Source organism: Gigantopelta aegis, chromosome 9 (genome assembly GCF_016097555.1).
Source record: "Gigantopelta aegis isolate Gae_Host chromosome 9, Gae_host_genome, whole genome shotgun sequence".
NCBI classification, from domain to species: domain Eukaryota; kingdom Metazoa; phylum Mollusca; class Gastropoda; order Neomphalida; family Peltospiridae; genus Gigantopelta; species Gigantopelta aegis.
Window position 1 is genome coordinate 69,731,879 of NC_054707.1, and position 14,334 is coordinate 69,746,212.

Here is a 14,334-nt window from a genome sequence, read left to right on the forward strand (position 1 = left end):
AATGTGTAAAATCCATGTTTGACAACCTTCAGCTTTGACAGCATGTCATGTGACTTTCTTGTATACAGTGATGTTTATTTGTGGGTTTTTTGTAAATATGGAACAATAAATAAAAAAATTGGTGTAGTTTACATCATCAATCTAATACACTCTGAAACTTATTTGGTTATAAATTTTTGACCCTTAAATTCTTTTGAGTAGTATATATATCTGTACTTACATGTGTATTAACAATATAAGATTTAAAAAACCCAACTTATTTTGCAATTTGTTCTAGGTTCACCTAAATTTTGGGGTTAAATTTATTGGACTATATGTGATAGTACTTTTTGTTGTTGTTTGTTTTTCACCGTCTTATGTAGTGTTACATCTGCCAAACAGGTACATGTATATATATGACCGAAATCTAACATTAAGCACTGATGTAGGAAGTGTGGGGGGGGGGGGGGGGGGGGGGGGCATGTGCCCCCCCACTTTTCAGATATTTTGCTTTATAATAGTGTAAAAGTGTGTAAATATAAAAGTGTGGGCCCCACACACACACCGCACTTTTTGGCATCTTCCTACGTCACTGTTAAACTATGTGCCTTCTCTTTACATGACAAAATTAATTAATATATTTTTATTTACTGTACATAACACATCTAATAAATATTCTACACCATGATTTACAAACATGTAGATGCTCTTTGAGAATCAGAGAATATATTTTATGTTTGTTTACAAGGAATCCAGCAGAGATGTATCACACAGTGTCACATGTAGGTGTTTTTCCACTGGCCTGGAGCAGGGTATCAGGTTTAATTAGGTTCAGGTCTGCCTGACCTGTGATTTAGGGACAGAGGCTGCAAAAGCTATGTGGAGGGTCAGTTGTCAGTGTCACTGTGGAATTTGTCACCTCATTGTCCACGTTTGGCTGGTATGAAGGTCCACCCCACTAGAGAACACAAGAGATCAGCTTGTACCAGAGAACACAGAGTTCAGTTGAACTTAGCATGTACACGTATATGGGTCACTGTGAAAAAGGCTTGTATTTCACTTTGAAGAAAAGAAAATAGTGACAACCCTGAGCTGCTAAAGATACCATCTTTATGATGATCACAGGACTTACTTGTAAGGGGAGTTCCAGAATTGATCACATGAGCTTCTATCAGTGGTTAGGGCTTAATCCTTTGTGGACTCTTTTAAAAATGTATCTTTCTCAAAAATGTAGCCCTTAAAAAGAGTTTGTTTTGTTTAACAACACCACTAGAGCACATTGATTAATTAATCATTGGCTATTGGATGTCAAACATTTGGTCATTCTGACACATAATCATCAGAGAAAACCCACTATATTTTCCCATTAGTAGCAAGGGATCTTTTATATGCACTTTACTACAAACAGAAAAGCACTACCTTTGACCAGTTGTGGTGCACTGGTTGGAATGAGCCCTTTAGTAAAGTGCTCGCCTGATGTGCGGTATGTCTAGGATTGATCCCCGTCGGTGAACTTAATTGGGTTAATTCTCGTTCCAGCTAATGCACGACAACTGGTATATCAAAGGACATGTTATGTGATATTCTGTCTGTGGGATGGTGGGATATAAAAGATCCCTTGCTATTAATGGGAAACTGTAGCAGGCCTATCTAAGACTATACACATATGTCATAATTACCAAATGTTAGATATACAATAACCGATGATTAATAAATCAATGTGCTCTAATGATGTCGTTAAACAAAAACAAACTTTTAACTTTCTCTAATCGGTTTATATTGAATAGAGTGCTTTTGATTGGGAGATGTTTTGACCTATTTGGTAGTGATAGTAGGCATCATAATTATTAATTAACCTTAGTACTCTGTCCCATTTTCTGCAGTTCTCCATGACTGATACATAAAAGGACATGATATGTACTGTCCTGTTCATGGAAAAATCCCTTACTGTGGCTTTTATAGTGGCCATATAGGTTTTCTCTCCCTCACTATTTATCTCTTGACCATGTGTTGAATTAAATGTATTATGATAAAACATTTAGACACCAAACAAGAATACATGTACATTGTAGTTTAAGATGTGCTGAGGTGTCTTTAAACAAACCTTCCTCTCCTTTTATTTCCTTGCCAAAAACCATCGTGCAATGGATATCAATTCTTTCAAAGCTGAGCAGCTGCTCTAATTGAGTGCTCAATAAACCTCAAAGGTTGGCCTTCAAATCCAAAGTTTCTTTTCCTCCTGCCTGTGTTTGGGACCAGGTGGAGAGAAAATTGATTGCCATGGCACCACTGTGGGCTAGCTGGCATGTGTTAGGTGATAGGAAGTCTTTATCTGCATGATTTGTGGCAGTGCACAGGTGATTTTAGGCAAAACGCAGAAGTCAGTTCCCAGTAGGTTCACTCCCTGCTCCCCTCCCCCATTCTCTCTGTCTGATACTGTCACTCGTTTCTCCAAATAATTGCACTCAGCCTGTCCACAGTAATGTGTGGAATTTGAGAATTCATCTAAAGTTTTGAACAATTATTTATGTTATTTGCCTTTCTGTTTGTGTATCTAGATCTTTTGTTTGCACATGGATTACACCGATCAAGGCATCCAAGGGTTGTACTTTTGTTGAATAAATATATTGTTTGACAAACTGACATTGTAAAAGTTATTCCGTGCTTAGTGTAATAATCTTTTTAATAACAGAAATGTTTGCATGTAGGTTTACTTGTTTATTGTAGAACTCATGAATGCATGAACATTTTGTGTATGTGTTGGGTGTCTTTTATGTTTACAGTAGACATCAGAACAATTTATGGGGCAGGACGTAGCCCAGTGGTAAAGCGTTCACTTGATGCGCGATCAGTCTGGGATCAATCCTCATCGGTGAGCTCATTGGGCTATTTCTCTCTCCAGCCAGTGCACCACGACTGGTATATCAAAGGCCGTGGTATGTGTTATCATGTCTGTGGGATGGTGCATATAAAAGATCCCTTGCTGCTAATCGAAAAGAGTAGCCCATTAAGTAGTGACAGTGGGTTTCCTCTATATCTGTGTGGTCCTTAACCATATGTCTGATGCCCTATAACTGTAAATAAAATGTGTTGAGTGCGTTGTTAAATAAAACATTTCTTTCAGAACAGTTTATCTGCATGATATTGTTCAGCTTACATATATATGTTTGTCTTCCATTCTGAATTGACACCCAATAGCCGATATATTTTTCATGCTAGGGTGTTGTTAAACATTCATTCATTCATCCATTCATTCAGTATTGGAACAAAATGTAACTCAATGGTAAAGCAGTTGCCTTGTCCTTGACTGACTCTAGTGTTTTTCCATCACTAGTAATGGCACTTCAAAGGTTGTGGGTTGTGCTATAAGGTGGCATTAAAATCAAATCAGGCCACAGAAATATAAAGGCTACTCCAGCTAGATAAAAAGACATTTTTACAACAAAAATACCTGTTTGTATTTACAAATTAAGGCCATGTTATTTGCTGCCATATGTCTGTGGGAAATGTGTGTAAAAGATCACTTATTGCTAATGGGAAAATGTAGCACTTTTCCTCTTAAGACTGTGTCTGAATTGTGAAATGTTTGACATCTAGTTTCTAATGATTAATTAATCAATGTGCTCTGGTGCCCGTAGTTGTGTCATTAAACAAAACAAACTTTATTCTCTTTTTTTTTCTTCTTTTTTTTTTTTTTTCTTTTTTCTTTTTTTTTGCTTGTACAAGTTACAACCCTGTGTACAATTAGCCTGCACCCTGAAGATTGATGTAGTGTTTTCATCCAGAGACTTGAATTAGTTTGGATGTCTATGTGGACTGTCTTACTAGTCCAGGTGGATCCAATCAGGTGCCTGGTCGGCTGTTCTGTAGACATCTTCAGCTGTTTGTCTCGAGTAATTAGTGAGAAATGGATTGTGATAACGATGTTGCTTAATTTCCTCACATTAGCACCAGCACATCCTGCAGACAGCAGACTTGTGGTATCTACAAAATCATACCACACAGTTACAGCACCGATACATGTAGGTCACTCTTAATCCAGAGGCCTGTGAGGGTGGTACATGTTGCTCACTGGTGAAGTGTTTGAGTTTTTCCCCATCCCAGTTATTTAAATAGAGGATAATATATGAGTTACCAGTTATTATCAAATTTATGTCCCTCGTGAAATAATTTTCACTTGTCACGAGCTTTAGTGAAAATTATTTCACGAGGGACATAAATTTGATAATAACTGGTACCGAGTTTGTTACAAAGTATTCTATTTATTACCTCAGCTATTTGTTTTTTTTTAAAGCCTTTGTTTTCGATATAGCCTACATCGGCTACATGTTCATGTATATAGAAACGACTTAAACTACTTTACTGTTCTGGGTATTGCTTTAACTTTGTATTTTATTCACGGTTCACAGATAAAAAAAAGAAGAAATGTTTTATTTAACGACGCATTCAACACATTTTATTTACGGTTATATGGCGTCAGACATATGGTTATGGACCACACAGATTTTGAGAGGAAACCCGCTATCACCGCTACATGAGCTACTCTTTCCGATTAGCAGCAAGGGATCTTTTATTTGCACTTCCCACAGGCAGAATAGCACAAACCATGGCCTTTGTTGAACCAGTTATGGATCACTGGTCGGTGCAAGTGGTTTACACCTATCCATTGAGCCTTGCGGAGCACTCACTCAGGGGTTTGGAGTGGGTATCTGGATTAAAAATCCCATGCCTCGACTGGGATCCGAACCCAGTACCTATGAGACTGTAGACTGATGGCCTAACCATGACGCCACTGAGGCCGGTTGGTTCACAGATAATTTTCAAAACCCAAAGTTCTATATATTCTGTAAAAAAAATCTATAATGAATTGCATTAAACTACCATTTTATTACAAGTTTAACACTAAAACCAGAAAGACAGAAACACAAATGCTTTAAACTATGTGACGTCATTGTGTATACTTTGCCAAATCGTGATGACGTCGTATTTAGTACCAACAAGTTGATTGGTGTGTGGCATCAAATTGTCCAATAGTAGTGTACGTTAAACCAATGCATGATAATTTCTCAGTGAGAAATTATGATTTTTATTTTCCCCATTATGACACCTCTAAATGACACCTCTAGAACACATTAATTAATTAGTCACAGGCCATAGGATTTCAAATTTCATGGGAAACACTTTTTTGGTTCCATGTCTTGTGATAGTAAACCCATCAGAAACTTTTTAGGTTCTGTAAAAACAAGTTATGGGATATATAATATTCATGGGGGAAAAAAATTTGGTTCTGTGATTTTACCCACATGGTACCAAAAGCGATCGTTTCTTTCCGTGAAATCTGAGGGCCTGTAATCATCAGCTATTGGATGTCAAACATTGGGTAATTCTGACTTTCTTCAACAGCAACTTCAATTTAATGTACAGCCAATTTTAAATACGCACACGTTTAACTGTTTGATAGTAACCAATCAAAATTATATTTTTTTTTTAATTGAAAATAATGACTTTAAATATTTCTTCTTTTGTGTCTTCCTTTGAAACGGTTGATAGTAAACTGATCAAAATTAGATTTAAAAAAAATTGAAAATGATGACTTTAAATATCCCTTCTTTTGTGTCTTCCTTGAAGATGGTTGATAGTAAACCATTAATAATTTAAAAAAAAATTTAATTGAAAATAATGACTTTAAATATCTCTTCTTTTGTGTCTTCCTTGAAGACGGTTGATAGTAAACCAATAAAAAATTAATTTTTACAAAAATTGAAAATAATGACTTTAAATATCTCTTCTTTTGTGTCTTCCTTGAAAACGGTGCCTCCTGTGGAGACCCATTTTAAATCACCAGGAAAAGACAAGTTATCTGATACACCTACAAGAACTGTGACATGTGATATGAGTTTGTACAGGAGTTGTGATACCCAACTCTCAGACACAGTCTGGCATACATGCAGGTGAATGGGGCTGCCCTGCAGCAAGGGGTCAGATAGGCTGGCTGCCAAACATCATTTTGCAGCCAGCATCTGCATCTAAACCATACATGCTTGTAGTCTGTTCCAGAAAAGTTGCACAGATCATGTAAATTAAAGACTGAGCCTGCAAAGGATTAAGAGGATTATGGTGCCTCTTTGTGTGCATCTTTATCTATAGTAATACCATAAGGGCAGTTCCAGACTTGAACATATGCATGGAGGAGGTCAGAAGTTATATAGCTAGGAAGAAAGCAATGTTTTATTTAACAATGCACTCAATATACTTTAATTAGTTATATGGTATCGGACATATGGTTAAGGACCACATAGACAATGAGAGAGGAAACCCGCTGCCACCACGCAATGGGCTACTCTTTCTGATTAACATCATGGGATCTTTTTTCATGCAGCATTCCACAGACAGGATAGTACATATCATGTGAAGCACTGGTTGGAACAAAAAAATAGTCCAATGGCAGGAGGAGGTGGGAGGCTACTCTTTAACTCTTTTTTTTTAATGCATAATACATGCAGGTCTGCTGTAAAAAAAACCCTTCCTCTACAGGTTTAACGAAAATTGTATTTGTATATGTGATTGGGTACAAAAAGAAGAAAAAAAAAGAAAGGCCTGCCACCCATCCCTCCCTCATTGTGGAACATCCCTACCAAGTATCTGTAGCACATGATTTGATTATAGGACATGTCCAAATCCTTTTGATTCCATCATGCACAGCTGGCTAAGAGCAACTGGAATGATTACAAGTTAGAAATTCTCCAAATGAACTGTAAATGGTTGGAGCAGATTGAATCCAGTGAGAATTAATGTGTGTTTACCACATAATGTAGATGTTCTACATGCAAAGGTACTGTGAGGGCATGTATTTAATCTTGAACAGTGTATGTTCTTAAATAGGTTGGGGATGGGGATGGGATTGGTGCTAGGTTTCAGGGAGAGAAAAATGATGACATGAATTAGTGATAATTATTTGCAGTGGGTCAGAGTTAATTTTGTTAAGAGCAGGGTTTCTGCCAGAGGGTAAAATGGGTATGGTGCCATACTCAATTTTTTGCAGATTTTTTTTTAAGTTACCCTTTTGACAAAATTAATTACTCTTATCATTACTGTATGATTTTCTTAACCCTAACACTAAACTTAATCCATTTTCTTTCTGGGGAAGGTCCCCCATGCCCCCTATTGACTGTGGTTGCATTCAATTCCATAGCACCATACCCAGAAATTTCTCTCTGGCAGAAACACTGGAGAGAGTGCAGGGTAAAAACATTTAAGATTCTCTGATCTCAAGTGCATCATACCGACTGGCTGACTGGCTGACTGGCTGAGTGGTGAATGTTCATGATGGCTGTTGTATCATACAGTCTAGGTAACGAGAAAACAGACTGCTGCCACCATAGGCTATGCATGTAGTCCGAAGGGACGTAGAAAGTATGTTTTTTTCTCGTCCGAATATTTTTACATACCCTATATATATATATATATATATATATATATATATATATATAGCTGGTATTCAAAACTTGTGGCACCATGTTTTAACCCCATTTCTCAACCAAAATAGTGCAACAAATGGACACACAAACCAAAAAATTTATAACCTACCATACTCAGTAAATCCCGATTCAAGTACTTGTGTCATTATTAACAAAATAAATCTTCCAGGGACAACATAAACAAATTGCCCCACCATTTTAAATTTGCTGAATAGAGGGAAGCAACTTGCCCTGCACATTAATAAAAGTTTTGACTTAATGTGCACCCAGCACTAGCTATACATGCACTATGTATGTTCTTTGATATAAAGTACATGTGAGTATTGGCTGGAATAATATTATACTAAGAAAAAAACCCACCGAGGATGTTTGTAATATCCTGTGAATTATTGAGCATTCAACCACTGAGATAATCTGTCTCAAACTCCACCCAGGGCTGGTCATAGTCCAGGGGTAAAGCGCTCGCATGAAGCGCGGTTGGTGTGGCAGTGATCCCCGTCGGTGGACGCATTGGGCTATTTCTTGTTACAGCCAGTGCACCACGACTGGTATATCAAAGGCTGTGTTATGTGCTATCCTGTCTGTGGGATGGTGCTTATAAAAGATGCCTTACTACTAATGGGAAAATGTAGCGCATTTTCTCTCCAAGACTACATGTATATATGTTAAATTATATGTTTAACATCCAATTAATAGCTGATGATTCATAAATCAATGTGCTCCATTGGTGTCGTTAAACAAAACAAAAACAAACAAATTCCCCCAATTCATTTTATATGCATATACACTAGAATACTTACCATTATAGGCATTTAATTTCAAACTAGTCACAAGTGTGTTAATTAAGCAGCTGTATCTAATTATACATACTGTTGTACCATGTATGTATTATGCCTGATCCATTTGTTCCTTTAAAAAGCAATAAAATATGTTTTAATCAATCAATAAGGGAGTTAACAATAGAACAATATGGTCTCTTGTGACAGGTGGTTGCATAGTACAGATTAATTATGATTTGAAAAACCCCATTTTAGTGGCCGCTTAAGATTATTGTCCACTTTCTAGGGATCACTCTTTATGCAGGTTTCACCATGGGCATAGCTACCAAAACCAGCACAGCACACATCAATTTTTTTAACACATCTTTTTTCCACACGCTGCAACTCATGTGCTAGTGGAAAATTGCCTTTTATATATTGACATGTACATTTACATGTATGTGTATTAGTGTATGTGTTAATTGACAGGTAGAGATGATACTGTTTATTGTGCTCGTGATATTACCGGTAGTGACAGATGATCATACCCACCTTTCAATTGTTAGGTTCAGACATTCCTAATTATCATTATCATCATTGTCATTATCTGACAGCAGGAGAGTGTTATAAATATATTTGGTAATTAATTAGGCGGTAGTGATGGAAAGCATGAAGTTCATTGTATAAATGACAAGCTTAGTATAGTGAGTGTGACAGTGTAAGGAAAATGAGCTATTTACATGAATTTGTAATATGTAGATGGAGGCACTGTGAAAAACAACATGTTGGTCAGTCAGTCTATATTCATGCTGATGTTGGTACTAGCTCATTCATGAATGATTCATACACCTGTATGACCATCTTGAACAGAATTTGATTATGGTAATTTTGTGGTTGGTAGTGATCATTATTATTTTAATGTTACATTTTATTTTGTTTCAAAGGACCATCAGATTAGGCTGCATTAACACATGTAAACACATGTCTGCCTCATGCATATGTATGTATCATTCAAACTGTTCTGAATTGTAAAACATACTTAAAGTTAAATATATACATGTACTGTATATTTAAAGCACATTCAGCTGCTTGCATTATTAGAAACAGAAGTTCTCTTTATGTAGACTGTCACTTTTCTGATTAGCATTGTTAGTTTTATAATAAAAGGGATGATCCCAATGAATCTTGAAAACAAAATTTTAGAACTTCCCCTGTATATATCCATGTTTGAAACAAATTTTATTATGGAATTTAAATTATTATTATTTTTTTTTTTGTTAATTTTTTTTTTTTAAATTAGCTATCTGAATTTTGTTATGGGAGCCCTTGATTTAGAATGTTATATCCTATAATAATTAAAAGGAAGTGCATGCATGTACATGTATGTCCGTCAACAAATGTTCCGGATCAGCAAATTCTAGAATTTGTATCATGTTCAAACCAAATAATCCACATCTGACTTCCATTAGATTGCAGTGATCTAAATGCCCCTAGATTTTATAAGGCATACATGTATACATTTATGATAATCCTTTTTGTAGTTGTGGCCAGCCAATAATCCACATCTGACGTCCATTAGATTGCAGTGATCTAAATGCCCCTAGATTTTATAAGGCATACATGTATACATTTATGATAATCCTTTTTGTAGTTGTGGCCAGCCAATAATCCACATCTGACGTCCATTAGATTGCAGTGATCTAAATGCCCCTAGATTTTATAAGGCATACATGTATACATTTATGATCATCCTTTTTGTAGTTGTGGCCAGCCTCTTGAAGATACAGGTCCACTTTTTTTGTTTTGTTCTATTTTCCTCTGTAAGATATTTGCACAGTCATGTTCTTTTACAAGAGTGCTTTTAGCTTTAAATTTTACAGTAATAAAGTTGTGGTTCTGGATTTAACTTAAAGATAACTAGTAGTGGTAGTACAATTTCTATACAGTTCATCAAAATCATCTTCTTTATATATTGCATATGATTATAAATTATTTCCTATTATTTGATTATTGTGTTACCTGATAAATACATTGTTTGCTGTTCTGCTTTTATAATTCTAATTCTGTACAATTTGTTGTGTTTAAAATGTCTGTCTGTCTAATACTGCAATGCACAGACTTGTTAAAGCATCTGAAAGAATTAGCGTGGTTTAATACCCGGTATGTGTACATACTTTTTTTAATAGCAAACATTGGACATGTACTTCAGTAAATGTATGTATTAGCTGAAATATTGATATTTTGTGATACTCATTTTTATATGTAAAAATGACAGTGCATGAGGCATTAATGTATAGTTACTGTACATGTTATTCATTAATTGATTTCAGCTTATTTTCATGCTTATATCCAATTATATTATGTTTCAACTTTCAAGCAGGTTGTCCTGGGCACACACCTCAGCTTTCTGGGCTATCTGTCCAGGACAGTGGGTTAGTTGTTAGAGGTTAGTGAGAGAGAAGAGGGTGTAGTGGTCTTACACCTACCCACTGAGTTGTTATAACTTGCTTTAGGTGGGAGCCAGTACTGGGCTGTGAACTCAGTACCTACCAGCCTTATGCCTGATGGCTTAACCATGACACCACCGAGGCTGGTACAGTACATGTAGATCACACAAGCATCCCCAAACAATAATGTTAGATAATATGTTATAGTAACATAATATGTTATAGTAACGTTATATGTAACTATAGTAATTGTATTAGGGGTTTCTGTTTGGGGGTGGGTACCTGTGATGTAGATCTGCTGTTATTAATATTAATGGAATAGATATTGTTTTGTTAGTCTGTTTAAAATTCAGTTGAAATGCTAGTCAGTGTTATTTCTGGACCTCATTAGAAAGGTTTAAACCATATTTAATTTTAATAATGTGTTTGTATGTTTCAGGCTGATGGAGGGATGTTGACAGGGAAGCTGATTAGTTTCAAATAACCTACAATGAAGATGGATATGAGAAATATCTTGACCGTCACTCTTTTCCTGGCTTTGTGTGTTTCAACTTCTCTATCTCAAAAGAGAAAAAAGCACAAGAAACTAAAAGGTAAGTGGACAAGAGCAGTGTTTTTTTTTTTTTTACAACTGTTGTGTCAAGAGATATTAAAAACACTACACGTGTATGGCATATTTTTCACTATTTTAGCCATTATTATCTGCCCACCATGATTATGGTATGGTGTTGTCCGTATGTCCGTCTGTTAACTTATTCTTTTCATATGCATACAGGACCATCAAACTTCACATGTAGGAACAACTCAGGATGGTGGTGTGTTGTGTGCTATTACTAGGTCACTGTGACCTACTTTTCACGGTCTACTACACATAACAGTAAATCCTTGTCCAGATCATATCTTGCATACAGATCTATGCATACAGGACCATCAAACCGCATGTAGGAACAACTTGGGATGGTGGTTGGTATAAAACAAACTATTCATCCATCCCATTGCAAAAATTTCATTAATATTCATTAATATAGATATGGTTTTCTATTAAACTCCTGATGGGCGTATCATGTACCTCATTGGTACTCTTGTTGATAATTGAAATCAGACATTACTTAGATTTTATTGTTTATGGAATCGATTAGTATTTTGCCAAATACCCATTCAACTCTGCATTGTGCTGAAATATGGACCTGATTATGGTTTTGTCGTTCAGATTTGATTATCTACATGTATTTCCATACATCCAAAGTGTTTCTGGTCATTCTTATGTTTCTAATGCCAAAAAATGCTTTTTTAATATCTTTAGAAATGCATGTACATCTGAGAAGTTACGACTGGCCTCGGTGGCATCGTGGTTAGGCCATCGGTCTACAGGCTGGTAGGTACTGGGTTCGGAACCCAGTCGAGGCATGGGATTTTTAATCCAGATACCGACTCCAAACCCTGAATGAGTGAGTGCTCCGCAAGGCTCAATGGGTAGGTGTAAACCACTTGCACCGACCAGTGATCCATAACTGGTTCAACAAAGGCTATGGTTTGTGCCATCCTGCCTGTGGGAAGCACAAATAAAAGATCCCTTGTTGCTAATCGGAAAGAGTAGTCCATGTAGTGGCGACAGCGGGTTTCCTCTTAAAATCTGTGTGGTCCTTAACCATATGTCTGACACCATATAACTGTAAATAAAAAGTGTTGAGTGCGTCGTTAAATAAAGCATTTCTTTCTTTCTTTCTGAGAAGTTATTGGTTATAGAAACAAGCTCTAGTCTTTTTTTCTAAGGGTATTTCCCCATTTTAAAGTCACTGAGTCTTGTTTGACTCTGTTGAAAATCAGACATTGTTGACAGCGAACAAAATGCATTACTTGGTACCCTAGCTGGTTTTCTGCTGTATCCTTCTCATTCATTCCATGTAAACAAAGAAAAATTATTATTGGTAATATAGAAAGTAAGTTGCCTTTGTACCCCTCTTTTGAAGGAAAGGTTTGCCTTTGTGTCCCTCCAACTTGCCCTAGTGGCCTAGTTTCTGTTATTAAACCAAAGCCAACTCTTTCCATGCCCCTTTCCTAAAAAAATTACAATTTGACTCCTGCGATTACAGTGCTTTAATTAATTGTACAGTAACATGTACATATACAATCAAACCTGGCTACCTTTTCTCCTTCCAAACGATTTTTAATATAAATGCACTTGTAACAAGCAGACACCTGACTAATGCAGCCAGCGGCCACCTAAATTGGATCCTAAATCATTAAAATATCTGTGTTAAGCAGCCACTGTAGATGTTTACTATTTTATGAAACAAATTTTTAACACCAATAACAAGGTGCAATCTTCACACCTTCATGGAGACTAGTATGTATTCAGTGTGACATCTCAACTGTGTATGAATTAAGAAATTGTGACTGGAATCCATCTATAATTAATTGCCTCTGTGAAACTAATCTTGACATTGGGAGATTCATCTACTATGACAATAAATCTGTATGCAGTTTTAATTAAATCAAGAGAAAAACATTTAGCGAATGAATTCCAAACCGTTAAATGAATATCTTTAGGTTTCTTTTCATTATTTCTGAAGAAGTCTACATGTCAAAAGTTGATTTCTAGTAAACTATAGAGCACACATCCAGTATAAGAAAGAAAGCCAGAGAACAACAAACATAATAAAGACAGTAAATGTGACAATCTGTAATCAGCAGCCACCTGTCTTAAGTTGTTGCTTTTGGCTACTTCCTTGTATGACTGTTTAAGACAGGTTTGACTCTACATTGTTGACGTCTGCAGAATTACAGCAATAAAAACAAGAAGTGTAAAATACAAAATCTAGCTATTAACGGTCTTGATGAGATATAATATAAATCACACAAGAATCATACAGAGATGCAACATGACTGTTTACGCTTCCTCACCTGGTTTTAGTAAATGAATACCTCTTTGATTATTGATTTACTTTATATTTATTTATTCTCTGTTTCATCTGTACAGATCCAGAGGCTCCATCATGGAAGTCGAATTCCAAGCCAGCCAAGAAAGAGATGTATGAGTCTATTAACGAGGGCCAGTCTATAAAACTGGACTGTAACGCAAAGGGGCGACCCAAACCAAAAATACACTGGAGGAAGAATGGAGAAAAACTTCATATGGATGGAGCGCGTATAAAGGTGTTTATTGTTTGAAGTAATTATTCCTGTTCTGGACGGAGGAGCCGGCCCAGGCTGACACCTGTGCCCATGACAGGCGTGCGCTACAACAGCTTACTCTGAATGTTCCCATTAAACCCTATGACCTGACCTGACCTAACCTGAAGTAATTATATTGGTTGTCACAAACATGAACAAAACCAACATTATTTCAACATGCAGTGTTTAATAATAACCATCATTTGTTCTTTATTTAATCTTTTTATGTACTGTAATACAAAAATAACTATAGAAAAAACCTAACTAAAATGATCGGTCACTGCAACAACGTTTTACTTAAACTCTGAAAAGAACAACAAAACATAAAACCAATTTGAGAAATGTAAAGTGGGTGAAACCTGTTTATACTTCTAGGTCTTATTTGTTTTATAAACAGGTGGAAATGGTGCAATTTCCTTCTTGTTAAGCTTGCAGAGTTATTTCCCATAAAAAGAAAGAAAGAAAAAAGAAACGGGTCTAGTAAGCTTGTTACATTGT

General features: G+C 36.1%; 1 protein-coding gene across 2 annotated transcripts in view; it reads left to right on the forward strand.

The window, feature by feature from the left end:
- Positions 1–14,334, forward strand: part of LOC121382247 (fibroblast growth factor receptor-like 1) — a 73,991-nt gene that overhangs the window by 50,522 nt on the left and 9,135 nt on the right. For both annotated transcript variants that reach the window (XM_041511779.1, XM_041511778.1), the window contains exons 3-4: positions 11,102–11,255; positions 13,643–13,818. In XM_041511779.1, coding sequence (XP_041367713.1) covers positions 11,153–11,255; positions 13,643–13,818 — 279 coding nt within the window. In that variant the 5' untranslated portion in view covers positions 11,102–11,152. The remainder of the gene's footprint in view (positions 1–11,101; positions 11,256–13,642; positions 13,819–14,334) is intronic.